The sequence below is a fragment of the Gasterosteus aculeatus genome, chromosome 6 (assembly GCF_964276395.1).
Source record: "Gasterosteus aculeatus chromosome 6, fGasAcu3.hap1.1, whole genome shotgun sequence".
NCBI classification, from domain to species: domain Eukaryota; kingdom Metazoa; phylum Chordata; class Actinopteri; order Perciformes; family Gasterosteidae; genus Gasterosteus; species Gasterosteus aculeatus.
The window spans coordinates 2120332-2146335 of NC_135693.1; the positions used below are offsets into that span (position 1 = coordinate 2120332).

At 44.5% G+C, this 26004-nt stretch overlaps 1 protein-coding gene across 11 annotated transcripts in view; it reads right to left on the reverse strand.

Moving 5' to 3' along the window:
* Window positions 1-4439: 4439 nt before the first annotated feature.
* birc6 (baculoviral IAP repeat containing 6) overlaps window positions 4440-26004 on the reverse strand; it is a 74058-nt gene continuing 52493 nt past the window's right edge. For all 11 annotated transcript variants that reach the window (XM_078104637.1, XM_078104634.1, XM_078104632.1 and 8 more), the window contains exons 65-73: window positions 19268-19490; window positions 18466-18611; window positions 17916-18026; window positions 15355-15572; window positions 13093-13254; window positions 12604-12681; window positions 11304-11492; window positions 6113-6247; window positions 4440-5605 (exon numbers count right to left, since the gene is read on the reverse strand). In XM_078104637.1, the coding sequence (XP_077960763.1) occupies window positions 5426-5605; window positions 6113-6247; window positions 11304-11492; window positions 12604-12681; window positions 13093-13254; window positions 15355-15572; window positions 17916-18026; window positions 18466-18611; window positions 19268-19490 (1442 nt within the window). In that variant the 3' untranslated portion in view covers window positions 4440-5425. The remainder of the gene's footprint in view (window positions 5606-6112; window positions 6248-11303; window positions 11493-12603; window positions 12682-13092; window positions 13255-15354; window positions 15573-17915; window positions 18027-18465; window positions 18612-19267; window positions 19491-26004) is intronic.

A 26004-nucleotide genomic window follows, 5' to 3' on the forward strand; every position in this document is an offset into this window, starting at 1 on the left:
ATAAAATGCTCCTTCAACTTCGTCTTAGTTTAACTTTATCCCGTTGCATTGGATGTAGTTTTAGCACGCTGATACTCATTCCATCCTTCTGGCACGCAAGAGCGCAGGTTTGTGAGATCGCACTTTAAGGGGCTTCACTTTTTATCCGTTCACGTGCAAAGCCAGCGTGGAAGTGGGATTGTCGTTCATAACGTGTAAATGTACACGCTCTCTCCTGCAGGGCTACTGAGTCATCTTTTTACGTCCCTGTCATTTCTGCTTCCAAGGGTGAAGCAGCTCCTGGCTGAATCTGAGCCACCACATGATTCAGGTCAAACGTGTTCCAACGACCCCCGAGGACCCAGAGCTGTTCCTCACATTAATGGGTCGCGTTTCACAATCGGGTTGATACAGTTTGATCGAGGAATAAGGAGCAGGATACCTGCTTTCTTAGTCTTCTGCACGTGGATTCCAATGCAAATGCATGTGACCCAAAACCAATGATTCACTCTGTTGGATCGAGCCACAGGTGGCTGGAATGAGAAGGCAACGTGCGGATTGGAATGCTAGCGCAGGGCACAGTGCGCTTTGGCGAGTAGCACAGTCTGCAAACAGGACTTCTGTTTATTCACAAGTAAACTTATCAGGGGACCTTTTTAGTTCAAATGCAAAAGTTCTTTTGCTCCCTTCTGAGCAGCTGTGGCTCAGAAGGGAGCCGGTTGTCTTTCAAGGTCGGCGGCTCGGCACCTCCAGAGCATCACAGTGAGTCCTGTGGCAACTAAATCACTTAAACCTGCCGTTTGGCTCTGGGTCAATACCGAGGCTCAGCCCAGACAATAAGAGGCTTACCAGTGGTGGCTGGTAGGGCAATCAAATCCATTTTTAAGAAACATCCCAGGTTCTTTTAATGCAAAACACTTATGGTATCAAAAAGACATTTGCAGTTAAATATTTAATATTTATTCCAACATGTAAAAAAGCAGTAACACTTTGACAATCTTATTTTTGTAACCCTCACGGAAGACTGTGGTCAGCTCAGCAGACACTGGAACTTTAGTGCACGTATATGCTGACATTTACGGTATTAAACACGTAACCAGAATAAAGGCTATTTAAATAATAGAAGTATGTGTGTACAGGACCTCTCTGTCAACTCCTGTACAAAAAATATTTTTACTGTACAGATTTGGGTTGTCATAAAAGTAATGTACTTCTTTTTTTAATACAGTTCAAATATTGAGAAACAATGCTTTTGAACATATACTTATGGGACTTTTATTTTGGAGAAATCAAAATTTGTACAGTAAAGATATTTCATTGTTCATACAAGAGTAGTCAGAGAGGTCCTTAACACATGTATGTTAGTCTTTGACTGGAACTATTGAGAAAAGTATTTTTATTGCAGTTCAAATATTGAGAAATGGGCATTTTCAAAATAATGCATTTACTTTATTATCTAACTTTGTACAGTAAAAGTATTCATATTTTGTACAAGAGTAGTCAGAATGGTCTTGAACACACATACTTCAGTCATTGTCTCGAATCTTTGACTAAATAGCTTTTATTCCGGTTGCTTGTTTAATGCAGTAAATGGCAGCATAATACGTGCACTACATTACATTACAGGTCATTTAGCAGACATTTTTATCCAAAGCGACTTAAAGGCCGCCGCATGTTGAGGGACACTTCGACTTGAGACATGGGGCAGCCGGGACTCAAACCACCAACCTTGCGGTTTCCAGCACACCCGCTCTACCCCCTTCCTTTTACCACAAAAAAGTAGTAAACACCAAACGTTGTGAATCGACCTTCTGTGGCCTGGAGAAGAATACTCCCCGTACGTGCACGTAAACAGCGTTTTATCTCCTTGCAAGATCTCGCACCTTCATTCATTCCCGTCGCTCATGACGTTAATTGTCCGATTGCGAAAATGTAACCTGTTACTTTGAGTGCACAGTGATATGAAAGGCTCAGGTCAACGTATTATATGTGATGGCTCAATAACGCACACCCTGTGACTTATTCCCAACCAATCAGAATGCTGGATTTAATCTACCCGTATTACAACAATCAGTATGACATAATATATACTGTATACATAATATATACTGTATACATGTCAGTCGGCTTCTTTACTTCCTCCAGAATACCATCAATCTTGATGAGAATTTCAATGTTTTCTGATCCCGATGGATCTGAATAAAAGAGCGTCAGTTCCGTTAACCACTAAGAAGCCAAAATGGGTAGAGAGTAAAATGACGCTTGAGAGGGAGGATTGATTGAAAAAATTGTGTTTGGAGTATTTTCAAATAGATAAGTGGATATTGTAGCTAAACCCTAATGTTCCAAATGGTGTGAAGCATTCATTTATTTGTTCTTGATGAGTACACAATATTCCTGTTGTTCCTGAGAAAATGGTTCTGGGCCGGTTCTTCCCTGTTTCCGGAACGATATTGGTGATGCTGATTGTTGTTGGTTGCGCTGTTAGAGATGTTGTAACGATTTGCAGCAAGAATACCAAAATACTGCTTTCCAAAAGATCTGGTCTCATGAGAGAGAAGATCTTGGACGTTGTGGCTGACCATCCCACAGTGACAAACATCTCTGTGCCTACGGGAAGCTCTGAAGCGAGACATTATTGATCTGATAAACACTCGGCTCCGTTAGTGCTGAGGTGTCCCTCCTCCACCAGTCAGGAGGAGATGAAAGATTCAACAGGCTGTTTGCACTCAACAAATGGATTTCAACCGCATATATTGACCCACTCAATACATTTGACAATTTGGACCTCTTTTAGGAGCACAAACATCTTTTTAAACTTATTTTTCCACCCTTTTGTATCGCCAAGGATAAGAGGAGTCTAAACAAGACCAGCGTCAAAACCTTCTGTCAATGATGCCCCCGTTTCCCCGGGCGGATGAAGGTAATGATTGATATATTTGAAAGATGCAGCTCTCATCATTTCTGTCCTGATGGTTAATAGGAAAAGAAAGGTTGAGCTGTGAAGTAACAATAGTAAATACGCAAATTTATCATTCAACATTCATTCATTCCTCTGCCTGTCGAAATAAATGGTCTCTGTCAGGAAAAACATTTTTAATCAATGATTTGATAGTCAGCCACAAACACTGTTTCTGTTTGCTTTTACTGATGTTAAAAACCACAAACCAAGGCAGAAATATCCGTGTCATTAAGGATTCGGACCTCAACCTGAAGAGCCACATCAAGACGTTACAAAATCAGCCTACGATCCCCTAAAGAATAGATCAAGGATTAGAATATTATAATAATATAGCACAGAATATTTTAGGGTGACACCGTATGAAGAGCCACTAAGGTGTCTGGGTCGGGTCTACTTTCTGTTCCTAGAGTCAAACAATCATGGAGATGCAGCGATCATTCCGCTCCACGTCAGGAACAAAGTCCCAGAAAGCTGCAGGTCGGCTGGTCCCTCAGCTCCTTTAAATCCAGATTGAACACTCGTTTGCCTTTAACTAACCATGCGTCAATGTTCTTAGTGGCCTTTCAAACTCCTCGCTTTACGTTTGGATGGTTTTCTCCATCCTGCTCTCTCTACACGGTCTCATTCCAGATTGGCTACAAAGTGCTACTACTCACCCATGAATGCAGATGGACCTTTCTACCTACAACAATTCATCACTCCTCAAACCTTCACCCGATCCAGAACAGCGCGCTGCTCCGAGTCTCCAACCAGGTCCGTAGACGGCGACCGGGCCGCTTATGGAAAAGTCTCTCTGACCACGTGAGGGGAAACACACGTTGGACCTTTTTTCTTCAGGAAGGCGTTTTGTATTTCAATGTGTTCAATCAGTCAGCGATCACTTTAAATGTGTTATTTCAGCTATGCTTTGAGTAATATGTATACGGCCTCTGTGGCACTCTGATCTGCTGAATGACAAGATGGTTACAAATAAAATGTATGATACTAATATTTACAGGTGCAATACCTTTCGAGTGAACGCTTTGGGTCTTAGAGATTGGAGCGTTGTTTGGGTGGAAGGTACGTTTCTTTCACCATCCACAGACCCGGAGAGCCGTCATGTCACTCGCTTTGTACCGAGGACGTTGACACACGAGGTATTCTCTCCGATTTAGCTGGGAATTCTCAGCCAACAGAATACATACATTTATTTAGACGTGAATATGTGAAGTTATTAGAACATCTTCAATGCATTGGCCTTCAACTGCTAAACTGTAGAGGTTTATTTTGTTAAACCAGGCTGGGGATCCTTCCAAGATGCACCGAGAAGGAACTAGCAGAAGAGGCAGCTGAACACACCCGACAAATCTGTCCCAATACTTTTAGAAAACTAGAAATCGGTGCCAATGACGGATGGAGATGGACGGGGACTTTTCCTCCCGCCGGTTTGTGTGTTTGTGTCTCTGGTCTCTGCTGACGGCCTGTCACACGCACAAAGAAGCATTCGCACAGTCAGTCATACTTTCAAGCTCCATTTAATGTCCTAGCAAAAGGAGAATGTGGCCGTCCTAAGAAGTGGGTAAAATAGAAAGTGCATTTGTTCACTGAAGTTCAACAAAATAAAAAAAAAGATCAAAGCAACTCTTGTGTCAGACGGAGCAGAACATAATTTTGTAGGGAAAGCAAAGGAATCAGTAAAGGTACTCGGTTGGAGTATTTGGTGTAGATCAAAGGCACATCACAGCTTTGTATCTCACTGAGGATTGTTGCACACGCACAGAAAACACACGTACAAATGCCTTCAAAACAAATTTCCCATGCGACTCTGAGAGGCAACAAATGTTTATCCAGAGCATGGTGCTTTTTAATTTGGAGCCTGTAAAAGGGAACATAGCAATTAAGAATTTCCATCTCAGCATTTATTGGAGAAGATATGAGCCTAAGATGAAATCAAAAGAAAAGATGACCGTAGGGGCTCTTTATCTCAGGTTTGTTACGTGTGCGTTTTCCTATTCGCTCATTTTTTTTAAATGGTAACTTTAAAGAATGACCAATGTCCTTGGTTACAACTGTTTTCTCACTCTAACAGTCAAAAAGAAAAAGGGGAAATTAACATTCAGTAAACATTCTTCTCTAAAAGGTAGTTTCCCTTATATAATTTGTTTTTTCTCTGCCATTATGTATACATAAACAAGTTTAATAACATACCAATCAGTGGTTATTTCACAATTGGAAAAAAGCACAAAATGTTTACACTCTTTTACAGGTAAATAAAAGTTTTCAATAAGGGCGAAGCGTACTCCATTGTTCTTCTCATCTCATTCTGGTCTCCTACACCCCGCTATTCTGCTAGTAGATCTTTACATACAAATATTGACAAAGTGGTGGCTTGTGCTCGGAAGCCATCGAGTCTTTGAGAGTAATAATCATCATGGGGAAGAGGGGGAGAGGGGGGGGTGTGTGGATGCTGGGCACGGAGGGGGGGGTGGGGAGGGGTGGGGGGACTCATAGCTGTCCCTCGTTGCAGTGGCCGCCCTGACTGCCGCCGGGCTTCTCTGCGTCCTGACTGGACAGCTCCTTGAGGATGAGGGCGGAGCTCCGCTCGGAGAAATCCTCGCCGTCGGGCTCCAGACCGTCGGGGCAGGGCAGCTTCAGGAGCTCCTCTCGGAGCTGAGCCGTGTGTCTCTGCAGGACGGACGCAACAGACACTTAAAACCTTTCAAACACACTTTTTCCTACAGAACATTCCAATCATAACAGGGAATGTCCAAAGGTTGGTGCTCTGCTAGTATGCTGGGCATACGATGAATATAGGATTAAGTGACAATACAATACTGTGTTTGTGACAGTCCATTGATACATACGCGTTAAGAATAAGCCTGAAGCAGAATGTCATACCAGTCTCTCACAGAAAGGCGAAATAAGAATGCAGCTACATTGTTTTACCCCCAAACAAGGCAGCCAAGGAGAGTCTTCCTGCGGGGGCTGTTATCAGTGGAGCAGGATTAATCACAGCGGGGATTAGCAGAGTTTATTTAGCACCAGAGGGGAGGAGAGCTGAGAGCTTCTGGGTGGTGCTTATTGTGTGGGAGTGTCTGTGCGAGTGTCGAGAGCACGCTTCCCCCTGCAGACGGCTCACAGGTAATAGGAGTTGGAAAGCAGAACACCACTGTGCTCCTCTAGTGACATTACCTTGAGTGCAGCTGCATGGTGGGACATGGTGCGGCCCACCCTCTTGTCACTGCTGTACTGCTGGATGTCAGCGATCCACTCCTCGCACTGAGACATGACCTCGGTTCGCTTCAGGTAGAAGTGTTTGTGGATCACCTGCAAACACAAATGCATCAATCTAGATATCACAGATAACACAGACTAATACAGTGAGTCCCCCCTTCTAATGCGTCTGCCACATTTGTAGCGCTCACAAGTATTTAAAGGTAATATTATCCACTATTGGTATTGTTTGCCTTTCAAACTGAGTCGTTACACAGATAATAGTGTCAAAATATTGAAAAAGGTGCGGCCATGAAATTTGTCAAATGCTTTAACTGGCGCACATAATTAGTGGTGTTTCGCGTGAATAAACATTTTTTTGAAGAGTCCCTTCATGTTCACACTGTTGAGCTTCACATTCCCATGAGCCACTAGCGGAGTGTCTCTCAGTCCGCTAACCACTGTGGTCCAGCTATTGAATACTCAATCCCCATTTCTCAACACAGAGTGGCTGTTTTAGGGTTTGCTCCAATGCAGAACTCCGCCGGGTGGAACGTGTTGGACTGGCGACTCTTTGCTCTCAGCTCTCCATCATTTGACGGCTGTGTTTGAAGTTCCAACGATCTCCCCACATTTAGGACGTTTTCCAGCCCCCTGTCTCTCAGGGGCACAGTGGTGGTCCTCTGCAGGGTAGATGTGGAGATGGAAGTAGCCTAGCAGCTAGCTACATCTTCACTATCAGTCCTAAAGTGGTCCGCTTGCACTCGTCCCCCTTCTGTCTCTCCATCTAACAGACTGCAGCACGCGGTGGATTCAGGGGTCAAAGCACACTGGAAGTACAAAGTTGAGTTAACTGTATTAAACTAATGTATTGCATTAATCTTGACCACAATAAACACGCGGACTTCGACAATCCTACTATAAACGCACAACAACTTCATTTTCCAGCAGCAGTGTAGAAGCTTGCTGGCTATTGGGTGCACGTGTCCGTCTTCCATGTATGGAATGAAGCACAGCGATTCCTCCTAAATAATCACAGGGATGTATGTTTTTAAGGGGGCTTTTGTCCTTCTGATCGACCGTCCCAGGTCCCTTGATTTCCTGCCCCTCCAGGCGACGTCCTAGCAACAGTCGGCAGGGCCGGGCCATCGGTATGCAGTGAGTGGTGTAGTGCATGAGTTATGGTGGGGCCTGCTGGTTTACCAGGGGAGGAGGGGCAGCAGAGGGGGGGTGGGGGCCACTTTAATCGCTCTATTGCTTCCTCATCTCCCTTTGCTCATTTTCATTCCATCTTTGTTGCTACTTCCCATCTCTTTCCGTCCAACGTGCCTCCCACCCGACCCTCCGCCAACTCGGCTCCTCAAGTCGCATGAAATGAGGTGGGTGAGGATGTTCCGTGGTTACAGGTGTGAGCTGGACATAGTAGACAAGGTCCACTAATGGAGACACACAGTGTCCAACCCATGATTAGAAAAATGATTACAACCAACGCCTGACCTCACGCATAGACGTGTTCACACATGTGGATTCAAATGGCCGTTTGCTCTGGGGCTCCATGGGGGGGGGCATCACCTGTTTACCGTTTGTTCTTTGGACGCGGCCATGTACAAGACTTTATGCACGGGCACATGTTCTACGGGTGGGAGAAGAAAAAAATCAATGCAGCATAATATCGTGATGTTTTTTGTGGCGATGTTGTATCGACCTTTTATTGTTGGAATGCTGTTTGCTGTTTATGTGAATTGCTGTTAAGAGACGGTCTCCATCAGGGGGCTGTTTGAGCATTCCAACGGATGGTAGTACTACTACTATAACAAAAACTACACCTACTACTACTAATATTACCAGTACTGATAGTATTAGTTACTTTTTGGTCCTAGAAAAATAAAATCAACTGCTTGCTCCAGTCCACTTTCTGGTGAGGTCAGCAGAGGTCACATGGCAGCATGATTGGTCGGAAGTTGGTCAAAACAAAAATGAAAACGGAGAAAGACATTTTAGATCTAACCTTAGAAGAAAGACATGGATATGAGACATGCGATTGGCAAGCAGTTCTGTATTAATAATAAAATAATCTGGTAATGATCAAAACATCAGGGCTCAGCTCACGCGCCGCCGTCCAGACACGATGTAACCAATGACGGCCAAGCCAATCATCACAGCACAAAGGAGCACTGAGATTCAGCTTTCCTGGGTTTCACAGAGCTACATGCAAAAGTTATCAGACTAGTGCAATCAAGGACATGGACAGACACACTGTTAGAGAGGGAACACCTGAAGCTGCAGGCTAGATTATACCAAGACAGGGACGTCTCTCAAGCACCGATCAATAACGCAGCGATAGAGTCCTCATGGGAACAATCCTAAGCCCCCGACCACTGTGTGGGAGGCAGATACCAGACGCTTGATCGATATGAGCACGGCCCCCAGATGTCAGCTGACGAATATATGAAAAATACTCTAAACTACGGAGGGGGTCCCTGTAAATATATCAGTGTTTGCCTGATGTCAATGGGTCCAAAAGTCCTTTTATATTTCAGTGCAGTTTGTAAATAAAAAGTCAACACAGCTTTCACAATCACACAGCTTGCAAACACTATATACGGGTGGGTTACAACCCCCCACACACATATTTTAACATGCAACCCATTGTCCTTAATTCTACCCGACAGTCTGCTGCTGCATAATTTAAGCGTGTTCTGTTCTCAGCGTTCTCTATAAATAGAGTTTCTTAACATTAGATTCTCACCATGAATAAAATCTTGTCCATTGGATCAAACTAATTAAATTAATACTCATAAGCGCTAAAAAGCTGCAGCACCATCATGAATATGGACTCACAGAACCCTGACATGGATGCGTTTGAGTCTTGTTGATAAAAGTGTAAATGAGGGGAAAAGGGAAGGACTATAAAGAGGAAAAAGTAAATGACCGAATGCGGTCTCCTTCATTAAATCAACTCAAACCACACCGAGAGAAGGCCGTCCACCCAAACAGAGCAGCCGGACAAGGAGAAGATGAATCAGAGAAGCAACCAAGAGGCCCATGGGAACTCTGGGGGAGCTGCAACGCTGCACCTCTAGATGTGCAAAGCCCAAAAGACTTGCAGCTGTAATCACAGTGAAAGGGGGTTCTATCAAGTATTGACTCAGGGGGGGAGGTGAATAATTAAGCATCCAACAGATTAAAGATTTTCTATGAGCCATCCAAATCATTTTATAAGGAAAAGGCCTTTGGTGCAGACATTAAGCCTGTTGTACTACTGAATCCCATGCTAAGCTTATACAGATTATGGCTCGTTCTGATCAAGATGCAACAACTCTGACAGGTCAGCGAGAACAGTGACTGCTGTTAATCATCAAAAGTGAAAATAGTTGGGAGGAAGGTTTACTATGAAGTTGAATTAGATTAACTACAAGACCACAGAGGCCAACTGGTTAATGTGGGGCATCTGTTGGGACAGTCCAAGTGGAAGACAGCCCCTAAAGACCTAGAGACACAGTAGCAGGGAACAATACATAAAGTGATGCATTGCGTTGTGAGCCAAAGAATAGAGCCCAAAGGTGTGGTGCATGGACGTTACCTGAGATTTAGCATGTTAATAGTTAATCGTTGAACTGACAACAAATATGCACAATTAATCAGTGAAACAATGCATAGGAAATAGGAGAAGCTAGTTGCTGAAAGGAGAATAGCTGGTCCACCTCACAGGTGTGAGCCTGGGTCGAGGTTGCCGATGGTTTTGCACTAACCCCTTTACCTTAATCAGTAGGTTGCAAAAAAGAAACAGGAACTTTGCTTTTATCTTGAGTAATTTTAGAGGTGATATTACAGCTGTAACATATTACAGCTGTAACATCACTGCTAACTGTCACTTGTTCGATAGTACACTTGATTTTTTTTAATATTCTCTAACTTTTAAAATATTTTTAACTTTAACTTTATTCTCTTATTTTATACTAACCCATAGCCTTATTCTACTAACCCATTGCATTAGCATTTCATTTTATTTTATGACTTGTGCACTGCTGTCTTGTTGTCTATTGTTACACTGTCTACTGTAACGCACCAACCGCCAAGACAAATTCCTTGCATGTCTGACATATTTTGGCAATAAATGTTTCCTGATTCCTGATTCCTGAACTCCATCATCACATACGCGCTCCGTCTCTGACGCTACACAGGAGTAAACGAAAGCTGTTGTAGGCGTACACCCAGCTGACAACCTTGCAGCTAAACTAAGCCGCTACTTTTTCCCCACGCTTTGAACCCTATACAACGGTGCGGCTAATCATTATCATTTTTTACGGGCTAACGGGCGAGACAGACAGTTGCAAGAGAGAATGCGGCGAGGAAGACGTTCGATTGGGTTTCCACCGTGCAGATCCGACTGAAGGATTTTAGAGGTGGACCATCGTGGTCTCAGAGACATGCAACATGGCGGCTGGGCACGTCAACTGTGTTGTCAGGGGTCCAACACTGCAGCTGGTGTTAAAAGTCTGTGTATCCGGGTATCTGCTTGTTAACACTTCATTGGCTAATGAGAGGTTGCTAATTTGTCATAAAAAAAGGAGTCAAATGTGCATCCCATCCTGAGTGACAGCTTGTGCTTATGCAAGGCAGAGACATGGCAGTGTCAGTCTTGAGACACATCAGCCGGGCCGCGGCGACGCGTCAGCAGACTTTGCTGCATCTTCAGCAGGAAGAACCGCAGATGTGAGCCAAAACACGCATGGTCAACAAGCCGCGTGTTAGACTTTCAGGAACAGTTTAGCGGCTGACTCAATGCCGGCGCAATTTCATTCCCTTACTTTGGCACTTTGTACTACGGGAGGACACGAAGGCTGTCGACGAGAAAAAGGCATCTGGCTTCACAAGCACCAGCACACTGCTGGTATACACTTCATACAAGGTTTGTGGACTGCTTACAGGTCAGCTGACACATTTATACAAAGCGACTTACATTACATTTTTAACCCATGGCTTTTTACATTTTGCCTGGAGCAATTAGAGGTTAGGTGTCTTGCTCAGGGACACTTTCGACATGGAAAATAACTTTTCATCCAGTTTGCTTTTCCTGCCCACAGGTTCGTGCCCCTTCCGCCCCGTGAGCCTCTGTTATACCAGTCAAGGGAAGGGAGAATCTATCTTTGCCCGCAATGATTCCTACCTCTTTGAAGCATGGCGAGGGGTTACGCATCTGCTCCAGCATGGCCCATTTGACGGAGGCCTGCCGGATGTTACCATCATATTCTCTTGAGCTCTGGGTGCCACTGGGAGTCCCGCGGGAGCGTTCGTACCCCGGCTCATTGAAGTAGGGTTCCGCCACCAGGATGAGGGACTGCACCGACACTAGCACCTACAGCAGATTGAGTCAGGGAGGGACAGCATTATGGGAGGAACAGGGAGCTCGGGACGGATTCATGATGAAAACACATTCTAGTACAATCCGTGTGTCCAAATAAGGCTGAATCCCGTTCTATTGGTAAATGATGCCCACATCCCCATCATCTGGAGCCTCTCAAGTAATCTTAGAAGAGGCTGGAAAAAAAGCATCATCTTTCAATATATCTTTGTTTAATGCCTCAAGGAGAACAAGGACGTCCCCCTGCATCATTCTCTCCCCTCCATGCCACTACATTACCAACTAGGACGATTTGGGGCTTGGAGGCTGGCCTGCTGGCCCCAACCACACTGGTGCGGGAGGATGTTCACATGAAAATGCCCCTCTGCTGGATACCAATGACCTTCAACCGTTTTAACTGTGATCTGTCTAGCATGAACCGTGTTGCCAGATTTCAGAGCCGATACCCACCTTGGTTGATGAGCCATCCCTATTCCCCTGTCTCATATTCAAACCCTCATTTTCCATTATTGATCTGCAGCACGCTGGACAGAATGATAATCAATGGGGACATTTCTATGTACTCTCCAGCCATGCGAACGGGGGAATAATAAAAAGAACAGGAGGTATTTATTTCTGTGCGCTCCGGCACGCTTGATTTCACAGGGAAACCAGGGCAATGATGTGGTGGATGTTTGTCATCAAGTGTGTTCACACAAGTCTGCACAGCTTCGGATGCTACACATTTTCTTTTGCACAAATCGGAACACCATTCCCCTCAAGGCTACAGACAAAATACAGATCATCTAACTTAGACTAAGTTAACATCATTTTCTTATTATTTAGCACCAGATGACAACAGAAGTAATCTAAGGTTCCCTTGACTACAGAACATCTATACCTTATTTTATTACATAAGTTCTTTACCGTATATCATTTCTGTCTCTACACGGTCGCATGTTTACAATTCTCCTAAACGGGATCCTTCATACACCAAGCCCATTAATACAGAGCCAGAGAAATGACAAGGCAGAGATTGACACTATTGCTCGTGACACAAAGACTCAAAGCAGCTGGGTCGATCTGTTCAGACAGGGGACACTGCCATGACGGATCTCCACCTCACCTGTAAAAAGCTTGAGGTCTGTGGGTTCCACTTCTCCTCTGGTCTCCCATGCCATGTGTTGAGGATACTTAAACATACCTGATAAACATAGAAAACATACACTCTGATCAATTGTCTGCTATGAGAAATGTTCCCATCATTGATTCCTCTGACACTGCTTCAAATCACTATACTGACAGTACTAAGCTTTTATGCTTCTTATGAGCATCCACCTTCTCTTTCCTCCACTTCCAAAACATTGAGAAAATGAAATCACTGAAAGGAAAAGGTGGTGGTGATTTAAGCATATAGACGTATGTATTCATTCTCCTGTCAATGAAATATGGTAAAAATGTCCAGACACATTTACAGTTAGAAGACGATGGGCTTCTTGACACAAGTTGCATCATTGAGGTTTAAAGGGTTATCATAGATCAAATCCTTCATTGTAATTACATTTGTTTGATTTAAAGACAACCATTGAGAGACTTGAAGCCTTCATCAACTCACTTTGCCATCATTGTAGAGGTTAGGGTTAAAGCGAACACTGTGTCCCCCTGTGGTCTCCAGGTTGACCAGAGGAGGGGAGTTTGGATAGTCTTGGGGGAAATACACATCAAACTCAAAGCAGCCGTTGGCGTACGGGGTGTCTGCTGGGCCTGTGATGAGAACCTGCAAACACAAAGAGGGATGATCTGATAAACAGCCAGAGACTGGGTAATTAAAATCACACAAAGGGTGAAATTAGCAGGGAGAAAGAGACGAGTTCTATCCAGTCCTTGTGACCAAATAATGTGAGCAATTAGTTCATTAACCAAGAAACCAAAGCACTTGCACAAGCTGTTTGAAGGACCTGTATACAAATGAAAATATAAGTTGATTAATAATATATCTGATAGTGGGAAGTGTCTACTTAAAACCTAATCCATAATCAAGATTCAGAAATACGCATCGTCTTCATGACCTTAGTTCCTTGAAATGAAACCTTGGGAAAAATCACTTTGTAAGCCTCCAGAAGACACAACAGGACCTAACGGACTAATGTACAGCTGCTTGTACCATCAAGGAGATCATCGCTGGAGCATCAACAGAGAGCTGAAAACCACTTTGTGCCGATGAAACAAGTTCCAGGCGGCTACATGGAACTCCTGCATTACTAGTAACACCTCAACATCCGTGGCAATCCAAAGTTTGGACACCCTTTCTCATTGAAAAAACATGCACTCTGCTAGTGAGTGTGTGTGCATGTATGTATGAATGTATGAATGAATGTATGCACGAACGTGTTGGGAACTATAGTGCAACAGAGGGGGTGGATAATTGTAGAAGAAAAAAAAAAAAAGGTAAACGCATTTCAATAGTGACACAAAGTCTCCCTATTTAACAGGGTTATTGCAACAATGCTGATACTAATATAAGGACTCGGGGGTGAGGTACAACGATGCCCTGTCCCCTCACAGATGAGGAGATGCCCCCGTCATGGGCCACAGTCCTTTCTGCTAATGCCGCTCCTTAGGCCATGCTTTTCTCAGGGAGAGTTACTTTGGTGACCTCTATGAACATGTTTGCACGACAAAAGTGCACTGCTGTGACAGGACCTTTGGCTATGGGCAGATATTATTCCTATTATATCACACAGATAACCAAAACACGATAGGATTGTTCTACTTTGTTGTGAGACGAATACCGTTGCGCTTCAGGGTCTTTACGGAGTTTAAACAAAGATTATTTTGTCTACATTTTATGGCCAATCACTAGGCGTTACCATTTCCATCTGACCTACATTTCAGTTATTCCCATACCCCTAACAGAACATTGATTCATATTTGATTAATTGCCTATAGTCTTCGTTAAATTGGATAGGACAGACTTTATCTGTGGGTGTGGTGGTAGGAGCACTAAAAGGAGAGGCAATCAGTTAATTCTGTTGCAATGTCAGGATATTTTAAAAGGTTGAGCACATTTCAAAACATTTCATTTTGAATTTTTTGAATGTTTAATCATGTTTTAGATTAAGAAAATGTGTGCGGAACTTCCTTAGAAATAAACTGTTCTCTGTCTTTGTTCCCGAGGGCTTACAGTTTCTAGTTCAGCTTACTTGAAAGTTTTAAGGCAATCTGTTTCCTGATTATTTCTTAGTAAAGTGAATGGTTGGATTAGTAAAGTTAACTTTCTTATTAGTACTGCTTACTTAATATAACTCAGATCTTTAAGTTGTCTGAACTGACTATTTATTGTCAACATAATTAATCATTTTACATGTTTACTGCAGTTACATGAGTTGCCTAAACTCAGCTATTTTCAGTATTAACAACTTAAAATGAATGAGCGACTTAGAAATTTTGAGGCAATCGGTTTCCTGACTCTTTTCAAGTAAAGTCAACTTATTACATTTTACAGTGCAGGTCTATTACTACAGTAGTGCTGTTACATTATTACACAGACGTTTGAATGCAGTAATGTGTTCATCCGTTTAGTTTCTGACTTTGTTGTTGTTATGCTCCTGCCTTCATTTAGTCTGTTCAAACATATGAGGATTTTGACATTTAGCAAAGGAGACTACCATTAATCAAGTAGTGGGTTGAGAGCGGATTATTAAATGTCACTCGGGTAGTGAGTAAGAGCTAATTCGTATGGTAAAAACACCCAGATACACAGTCTCTAATCAGCCTTAATCGGTTCTTAAACCAGTGTTCTTTGAATCACAGCGTACAACCCTGTGCAAACAAAACATTCATGATATCATGAAGTCAAGTCGAGGCGGAACTTTACCTTCATGATGTCCAATCTCTCCTCATCACAGCGGACAAAGACACTGGAAGAGGATGACAGTGGCAAAGAGGTGGACAGGGTGACGGCCTCCTGGGCAAGGCGGCGGGATCGGGCTGCGCTGTTTGTATCGCTTGCGTTCTTCACCTGAGAAATGTAGTGGTAGTTGACCTTAAACATCACTTTTCCATCCTCGTCCTCCGAGACCATTTCAAAGGTGTCTGGAAATAAAAGACCAGAGTAAGGAAGTTGTGGAGTGAGGGGGTGTTACACAGAACGCACCCATCACTAGTGAGAGAGACGTGTTACAAAGAACGCACCCATCACTAGTGAGAGAGACGTGTTACACAGAATGCACCCATCACTAGTGAGAGAGGCGTGTTACACAGAATGCACCCATCACTAGTGAGAGAGGCGTGTTACACAGAACGCACCCATCACTAGTGAGAGAGACGTGTTACACAGAATGCACCCATCACTAGTGAAAGAGACGTGTTACACAGAACGCACCCATCACTAGTGAGAGAGACGTGTTACACAGAATGCACCCATCACTAGTGAGAGGCGTGTTACACAGAATGCACCCATCACTAGTGAGAGGCGTGTTACACAGAACGCACCCATCACTAGTGAGAGAGGCGTGTTACACAGAACGCACCCATCACTAGTGAGAGAGGCGTGTTACACAGAATGCACCCATCACTAGTGAGAGAGGCGTGTTACACAGAATGCACCCATCACTAGTGAGAGAGACGTGTTACACAGAATGCACCCATCACTAGTGAGAGAGGCGTGTTACACAGAATGCACCCATCACTAGTGAGAGGCGTGTTACACAGAACGCACCCATCACTAGTGAGAGGCGTGTTACACAGAACGCACCCATCACTAGTGAGAGAGGCGTGTTACACAGAATGCACCCATCACTAGTGAGAGGCGTGTTACACAGAATGCACTCATCACTAGTGAGAGGCGTGTTACACAGAATGCACTCATCACTAGTGAGAGAGGCGTGTTACACAGAATGCACCCATCACTAGTGAGAGAGGCGTGTTACACAGAATGCACCCATCACTAGTGAGAGAGGCGTGTTACACAGAACGCACCCATCACTAGTGAGAGAGGCGTGTTACACAGAACGCACCCATCACTAGTGAGAGACGTGTTACACAGAATGCACCCATCACTAGTGAAAGAGACGTGTTACACAGAATGCACCCATCACTAGTGAGAGAGACGTGTTACACAGAATGCACCCATCACTAGTGAGAGGCGTGTTACACAGAACGCACCCATCACTAGTGAGAGGCGTGTTACACAGAACGCACCCATCACTAGTGAGAGGCGTGTTACACAGAACGCACCCATCACTAGTGAGAGAGGCGTGTTACACAGAACGCACCCATCACTAGTGAGAGGCGTGTTACACAGAATGCACCCATCACTAGTGAGAGGCGTGTTACACAGAATGCACTCATCACTAGTGAGAGAGACGTGTTACACAGAACGCACCCATCACTAGTGAGAGAGGCGTGTTACATAGAACGCACCCATCACTAGTGAGAGAGGCGTGTTACACAGAAAGCACCCATCACTAGTGAGAGAGACGTGTTACACAGAACGCACCAATCACTAGTGAGAGAGACGTGTTACACAGAATGCACCCATCACTTGTGAGAGGCGTGTTACACAGAATGCACTCATCACTAGTGAGAGAGACGTGTTACACAGAATGCACCCATCACTAGTGAGAGAGGCGTGTTACACAGAATGCACCCATCACTAGTGAGAGAGGCGTGTTACACAGAATGCATGGTTCTAGAAACCATTGAAACCCTGAATACAAACCTGTCTGTCATCACCTCTTATACTTAGTTAATAATTATATAATAATTCAAAATATTATATTGTGGTAGTACAAATGTAATTTGGTGCAGACGTCTTCTAGAAAGTGTTTTTGACCACATTTGAATTGTTTTGGAACAGCTAAATGCAAACAAATTTGAATAGAAGCAGATCTTTTATAGATTACTCCCCAAGCCTGTATCCACAGTAATGTAAAATCTAGACAGTAAGTTATAGTGCAAACCTCACTAGCTTGAGCTTTCTATTCAGAGTGCACACCTAAACAACAGTCTTCACAGTCACTTGCAATTACTTCTGACATGAAGCTGCTTACAAAACCAATTGTTGCTGTCAACTGTTTTAATGACTTATGACATGACTGAGTGAGAGTGATGGACAAGACCAAAGTGTAGACCATGATGGTATCCTAGTCCTGTCAGAATTATATAGCACAAGGGCATTATCGATCATATCAGACAGCAGATAGGAGACATGACTGTGTGTGTGTGTGTGTGTGTGTGTGTGTGCATCTGAGGAAAGGAGGAAGCCTTTAGGGGAATCGTGGTTTATGCCCTCGTATTATTATTATGACGCGTTTGCACAAAGTAAAACCAACAGGCATAGATGCTACACATTAGGATCACACTTGTAGGAAAGAATAAACAAAAGAAAATGCACACTTACAGTAGATGTGTCTCAAAGTCTCAAAGCAAACTCACCAAACTGCAGTTTCTTCATAGCAGCAACGTATTTTTCCTCCAGAGAGCGAAGGATGGACAGGGGCTTAGGCCGACATGACACCTTCCTTGAAGACTCCACCAGCTTCCTCTCTGGTAAGGAGGTGGGTTTAGGGCATGAACAAAAATCACATTAAAAAAAGAGTAACCGTGGAAGCGAAGCAGCAGCTTCAGAACATTTTCCCCTGAGAAAATCCTGCAAAGCCAGCCTGCCAAAGGGCTATTTATCAGACAGTCATCTTAGGAATGAACTGGCTGCCATCTTTATCAAACACACATACACTGTGTATCTTTAAGTACTATACAAGCTGCTGCAGTCCACCCATTGTAATCGCATCCGCCCGCGTGAGCAGCACGGGTGCACTGTAGCACAGCGCATCCCATTAATAGTTTTGGAGCAGCAACACTGCTTTACTGTCACCAGAATGCAGCTGCCGCGCAAAATAACCTTTTTACAGTCCTTTACAAAGAACGTGAAATGAGCTGCCACCGTTTGGGCCAGCAAAGTGACATGCGTGGGTTTTATACATACCCTGGTTGGCCTGCCGTAGGCTGGTGGTAGCAGTGTAGACGATCTCAGCTGTCCTCTGGATGTCCGGCACCAGCAGAGTCAAACCCTCAGGCTCTGGATCGGAGCTGTCTGGCTTCACCACACCTTTGCTTTTATCTTTTTTGGACCTGAAACACACAGATATACCATCAGCCATGATATAATAGTGTGATGTTTTACATTACAGAAATCCAATTTTGTTATCAAGTTATTCAAAAGGTAAAGCTAATTATTTCCCCCAAATTATTTTTTTCTGACAACGACACAGGTTCATTTGGCATAATGCTCCCGACACAATGGCTAAAGTGGATCCATTGAATTGTCCACTGAATTGAAAAACATAATTAGTCTTTCGCTTCGCCACATATAGAGTTGCTCCTGTGGGTTAACATCACAGAGCTGACTGAAGACGTTCTCAATGCTGCAGGAGAAGTTCAGTGACACAAATGAGTCCAACTGTCCAATCAGAAGGGTCCGTCCTCTGCTAGATAGGCCCTACCCGATTTGCACATAGTCAGCTGTATGTAGCGGACACTTGCAGTAATGCTCTGCTGTCTCATCAGCGGATGGGGAACTCCAAGGCTTTCTTCCTGCAGAGTGTTTTTCTGGAGTGGCTGGATCAAAGTATTCATTGAGACATAAGTATGTTCCAGCCCAAATGATCAGATAACCTTTGGTATGTGGAGGTGTATCGCTGTATATAGCTGTGAGTCAAAGTAAAAAAAAGGAGAAAACCCAAGTTGCATTAACCACGATTAAGTTATGTGGATTTTGACCACCTCACCTGAGGCGATTGGTGTAAGTGTCAACACATGTCTTCATCTTAGCCAGCAGCATCCCTACAGAAGTCTGCCCCTCAGAGTGTTCTTCATCCTCCTCGTCCTCATCCTGCCCCGGGTTTCCAGAGAGAGGCAGCAGCAGAGGAACCAGGGCCGTGGAGGTGGAAATAGCCCTAAGGAGCTCCAGCAGAGCCCGATACAAGGGCACGTGACGGGCCATATCCAGCACTGCAGGGACAAAAACAATGGAAAGTGTTATGTTAGCTTCTCAAAGGATAGAGGAACAAAATATATTGCAGATAGAGATCTGTTTTAAAAGAATTCCCATATTTCCCACATACACTGCGTTGATTGTGGTAAATTTACATTGACATGTATAAATACTCTTCATAATCAATTGAAAGCAATATAGACATATTCCAACCAGTTTGTAATGCTACAATGTTATAGTAGTGAGCATGGAAGAAATCCTGTATTATCTGGAACTTTACAGGGTTTGTATTTAATGAGGAAAAAGTTATCGGTTGCAGTAAATCATGTTCTTGGGTTAATATGCACCTACCTAACGTAGGCAGCTTTTAGGTCACTAAGACAACCGTCCAGAAGTTTCCCATTATCACTCTTCTCAAAAGACCTCAGCCACAAAATGTTCTGCATGTTTTGCCAAGTCCACAGACTTCAGGTGGACTAATAGAAACAGAGTCTGGACTGGACCATTCTATTCGAAATAAGGCAAGTTTAATTTTTAGACACAATAATGCTTCCACACATGTGACCACAATTCAGAGCCAAGCGCTTATTGAATAGTACCACCATATCACGTGGGTTTATTGTTGACCGGGTTGAGGGGACCTGAACTCAAGGTGTGATTCAACAGAGAAAAACACCGGGAAAGGGTTTGAAAATCCACACATTGTTGTGAGGTAAACTGCAAAGGGAAAAATGTCATGAAATTGTAATTGATATTTAGGAGGACAGCACAATTTTAGAGGATAGAGATGTTATCTGGAATATGTGAACTAAATGGATTTACATATTTTATTTAGTGCTGGACAACCATTAACATTTAACCACACACAAAACATCATTACAGCTCATTTTGTGTGCCGTATTTTGTTAGCATGACTGTAGTTGTGTTGAACCATCAGCACAGGTTTGTGGCATATCTTCATTGGCATCACATTCGGGCCTATTGGTCTACAAATATTGAGCTATTTGAGTAGAGGATCACTGAAATCACTCCCCCGTTAATGTCTGTAGAACAATTGAATGCAATCTGTCCAAATCTTCCAAAAATGATGCTCTGAATATCCAATAATTTGGTTCCAAAAATGAAAGCTAGATATTCTGAAAGCATATAAAATACAGAACAGTGGTTTTATATCTGCTTATCAATTTCACTCTTTGGTCATTTGTGTAGGTGGCTGAAATCTGCCCAGGAAACAGAGGAACTGGTCAGACCGCTATGTAGCTATTTATGCAGCTCTGGTGAAGCGGTCCAACCATGTTACTGGAGTATCCACATGTAAATGTGCAGAGCTGCAGTCTTACACATTTCTCTGTGCTTCCCTCAGAGCGGTTACCCATCCAAAACATAGCAGCACTGGCTCTGTTATGGCCACTAAAGCTATTACATTACAGGTCATTCAGCTGACGCTTTTATCCAAAGCGACTCACATTGCATTTTTAACCCATGGCTCGTCCGTCTAGTTGTAGTCAATTCGCCTTCATTCGTCCTCTTTTACCTCGCTTTATTTTGCGGCTGAAAGGGTGTGTGGCTTGTCTCTTAAAGACCATTATCATTTCCACCATGGAAATAACCACTATCTGTGGAAATTACACAAACGTCGGAACCCAAACACAAGGGGGTTTGCTATCTGACTCCATCAGCTCGGTGAATTTCACCGACTCCTCCAGTATGTGTGTGGCTGACTGCCGCTGCCAGCGCTACTTCAGGCTAACCACTGGCCGGTTTGGTACCCTGTTGGGCGGATCGGTGCCAGCATCTCTCGGTTGGACACCAACTAACTTACGGGCGTTCGGTCTCAGCTGCCTGTCTATCAGTCTCCGGTGAGTTTATGAAGTATATTCACGCCTCGGCAGCAGGACGATGGGGCTGATTGGTGTTGGGGGAGAGTTAATCTCTCTCATTAACTTTGTGAACTATTTGTTCTCGCTTTCATGAACTTAGTGACCTACATTCTGGACCAGCACGGTGTTTTATTGTCTGTGTGTCAGACAGACAATCAGGTGTGTCGAACCAAGGAAATAACAACTTACTGATGCGCTCTATGAAAGGCTGAAGTGGCGTTATCGCATTTTACTATTCTACTATGAAGCCAGCACGTGGTTACAACAATGCTTAATACAGTACACACTGCTGCCATTTGCTGTGACCAGTCTACAGTAACAACAGAGCCACAACCCGATATGACGGTCATAGGTCCCTTGCTCACAGCAGTGGTCAATAAAAACCCAGCGGGTCACCACGCAGCACCCGCTCTTGGGGAAGGAGGCGTCGAGCGGGCGGGTCACACCGAGTGGGTGAATGACGCTCGGACTCAAGCTCGCGGCTCGAGAGCGTCTGGTCCTCCTGACCCCTCGAGGGCAGCGGAACGGAGGAGCTTGGACCGTGAAACGTCTCTGCTTACACGCAGTCTGCCTCGGTGGACACTGCAGATGATCTGCATCAAAGATCCACTATGTGGAACGAGCAGAAAGAAGCCACCTGAAGCTCGGTGTCATTTCAAAGGACAGAGGGAACGGGGCATTTGCTGTGTTTTAGTGCACAAAGAATTCCTTTATAAACAAGTCATGTAGCTTTGAGGCGACATATTCTTTACTAGAAAAGCTTCTATTTGCTGTGGCGGTGTCCTTAATGGGGAGTCTACATGGGTTGAGGTGTAAAATTAGCCCCATGTAGAGAAAAGTGACATCCTATATTTCAGCTGCAGAGGTTAAGATAATGGCAACACAGACTGTTCGCCTGGTGATATTGGGAGTTGTGATTTTCATCTGGCAATTTCAGATCAACTCCTGCTGTCAGCCAAGAGGTGATGCAATACAGATCAGATCTATTCATACACCCGTCCCTATGATCTATAAAGGGACAAACCGCACTGCCCACCATTTGTAAAAGCGGTAACATTTTAAGATTTAAAAGCAGCTGTGGAGCAGTCATGTGCCGCGCTGCTTCAGACCAAAGCTTCCAAATAACTATCTAAATGTGAAATAAATGAGCTGCTTTTCTTGGTGCTGGAGCAGTGAAGCAGTAATAACCACAAGAGGCTCAGACAGCTTCATGGATTTTGGCAAACCTTGTGTGCCGTCTGATTGGTTGAAACTGTTTTGGTTAAGACCAAACGTAAAAGGAGTTATGCATCAAACCGTTTATGTAATCATTGACCTGGCCAAAACATTTGGAAACAACAAATCACAAATCATAAAAGCCCTGCAGAAATACAAGATTCATAAAAAACAACACAATGGGATCTGTTCTTTCTTACATGACAATTCAAGTTTCAAGTCACCTCCCCCCATGATGATGAAGAGCACATGGTGGATTCAAGTGTTTGATATTTTGTTCATTGGGGGACTTTTGTTTTAATTATTTTCCAGTGGCTGATACGGGATAAACAGAATGATAATAGAAACAAAGCATGAACAGACAGTATCAGTCTCAGCTAATAAACTAGTAAACAGCTCATGTGAAGTTTGTAGAGCAATCTGCAATCTACTACTGCATCCTTTACATACACGGCCTTTTGAGCTTTGGGCTTTAGGAGGACAGAACTCAAACTGTATGATGTGGGGAAGAGTGAGTCATAATGCTGAATGGAGCCAAAACCTGATTCAACTTTCCTTCCGCTACCTGAACTGGAAGGGAAAGCAGTTTTCCTCATTTATTGACTGCAACAATGGCACAAAGACCTGGAGGAAAGTGACAAGAAGAACCTGCTGCTGACCTAAACAGGGAAGTAACCCTTCTAAACACAGAAGCAGAGCTGTGTGTTTGTTTCAGAAAACCCTCTATGAGGATAAGTACCCGACATGCACCCCCCCCCACATCTTTCTACTGCCTTGGTCTTTGACTCCCAACCAGCTATTGTTGCCCCCTCCTCCTCCTCCTACACAGGTCTGCCACAATTACAGCAGCAACGAGACCAGCCCCCACAGCGGTGGGAGAGGAGGAGACCACCGAAAGCCGAACAATGTCGTTTCCCCCTCCCCTCTCATTATGTTCCCTCATCACCAGGGCCATCGGGATCTGTCCTCCCTCTCTCGCCATCATTCCGCTTATGCAGGGCACATTCCTCCCACGGAGACTAACTGGTGCTGGAGACCTACCGTAACACTGCTGTCACGGGGGTGCAGATCCTTATTGCCATGGCGACTGTGCCTCTCCCCCGACTGCTCCCCGGGATTCTACAGCTTTCTCTCCTCATCTGGAATATCAGCTGCCAAACTCCGGGACCGATTCAGGGACGCGCACTTTGAGTCAGCCAGACCTCATCGTCTGAATCTACAGAAGTGTCCACGCACAGAGCTGCCATGGGGGCTTCAGTGAGGGCAAGAGTCTTTTTGAAAGGTACAAATTGCCCTGTTGCCCAGAGAAGTACGACTTAGTGAAACTGGGGGGAGACGTGGAGGAGTCGCGCAGAAGTGCAGCAGTGACGTGGAACAAGTGAGCGACAGGATGGGAGGAACTGGGGGGAGTCGGGAGGGGGCAAACAGGGAGAGGGGGGGGGTGTCTCTTCGCCCCCTCAGAAGAGGCTGCTAGCAGCGGGAATGTAAACCTGCAGATGAAAAACAATTGTGAGGAGGAATCCAGTTAAATCGGGGGGCTGTTGACCAGGTGGCGCTGTAGACGGGGCGAGATGAGTTCTGACTGTGGCGCTGCGATCTTTGATTCCTCTCCCCGTCACTGGGACAGTGGCTCCAGTCGTTCTCCCCCCCGGTGCTTCACATGTAGGATGCCTTTTATTAAGCCGTGGTTTTCCAGTGAGGATCCAAACAGCACGCCGGATGACGTTGTCTTACACCTTAGACTCCTTCGGGTAAGGCTCTTTGTCTTCATTCCGTTGTTGTTTTGGGTTTGTGATCTAGTAAATGTAGTAAATTGTAGCTTCGTTCACAGAAAGTTCCTGTTTACCTTTTAGGCGCTCAAGCTCTTTGATGCGACACTATTTCCAGCTCCAGCTAAGACTTATGTTGACACGGGGAACGCCATTGAGCTCCACCGGTGGGCCTTTATTCTGGGGATGAGGCTGAGTGAGAGCTACTGTCAAGCTGTGACAGGTCGTCTCCTCTCTGCCCTGCTGGCTGGTGTTTTATTCCATTAACCACGGCTTTCACTTTGGTGGGAGGACTACGTCGGCGGGGCTGTTTGGGACTTGTGCCTTACAGGAGGGGGACAGCAAAGGAAGCAATGCTAAGCCCTGGAAGGAGCATGTTCATTCAGACCGTGTTCTGCTGTTGCTTTCTATGCATGTGTGACAACTTCTTACGTGGTCTTTATGATTTCCTTTATTCCAGATAAGTGTCCCCTTGCCAGGCTAGCTAAGCATCAGGTTCATGGGCACCACAGTCATCACCCTGGAGGAAGTGCAGGCGCTGGAGGACAAGGAGGAGCAAGAGGAATCCACCCTGGCCTTGTTAGGCATCATTGGCACGTTCCTTAACCTCTTTGTAATTGTTTTTGTTTACGTTTACACCACGCTGTGAAGTGCAAACCTTATTAGGCTCTAAAAACCTGTCGCCAGAAAAGACTTCTCTAAGAAATTAGGGATGTTGGGCGGTGATCTGTCGCACAAGCCGTGTGACTTTTGACCTTTCCTGTCATGTGTGTGCCAATAAAACATTGAGGGAGTCAGGAAGCAAAGGTCAACGACAAAGTGACATATTGGGGGAGTTTGATATGAACATCTTCCTCAGAGGGAGGAGGAAGCAGGACAGGCTAGATATGGCTGAAGATGAAGAAGCCATATTCACCAAGTCACACCCATGAGCCGGGCAGAGAACTAAGAGCTGGCAGCCATGGCAGCAACTAGGCTGAGCAGAGCCAGCAAGCCCCCTGTGGCCTGATGGGAAACACAAACTTGCACTTGATCGGCTTTTACTTGACTCCTGCACTGGCAGGAAAGATGAGCCAAACAAGACATTGAGGGTTCTCCATTCATCCTTTGTTAACGTTTCAGTTGGTGGGACTACGAAAGCGACCTGCACTGAAGGGATTTTAGGAAACGGGATTTTCAGCAGGGGGGAAACCACTAACTATGCTGTGGAGATGCATTGTTCTACTGCAGCTTCAGGGCCTCTGCCCACAGACGGAGCTCTGGATGAGCTCTCCTGTAATGCAAGTTCCTAAATGAACGGCTGGATCAAATATAATACAATATGTGACACAAATCTAACATGATCAAGGTTACTGGGTTGAGCCAGAAATGAAAAATAATGAAAAATGTAGCTTGTTTTACAGATTAAAGTGAGCCTATTTTCCACATTTTGAAGTTGGCAAGTGGGGAGGAGCCTTCTTTTCATTTGTCTGTTCATTTTCAGTTCAGCGTAGTGTCAGTAAACCTTTTCCTGTATCACAAGAGGTTTGTATGACTATTTGAATAGAGTCTAGATGTATTGTGCAATAGCAGAAGTTTGATCTTTGAGAGCACCATGACTCCAGTGATTACAAGGATGATCCCATTCCACCCCATCCACTTGACAGGGTCTACCTGCCCTGCCCTGA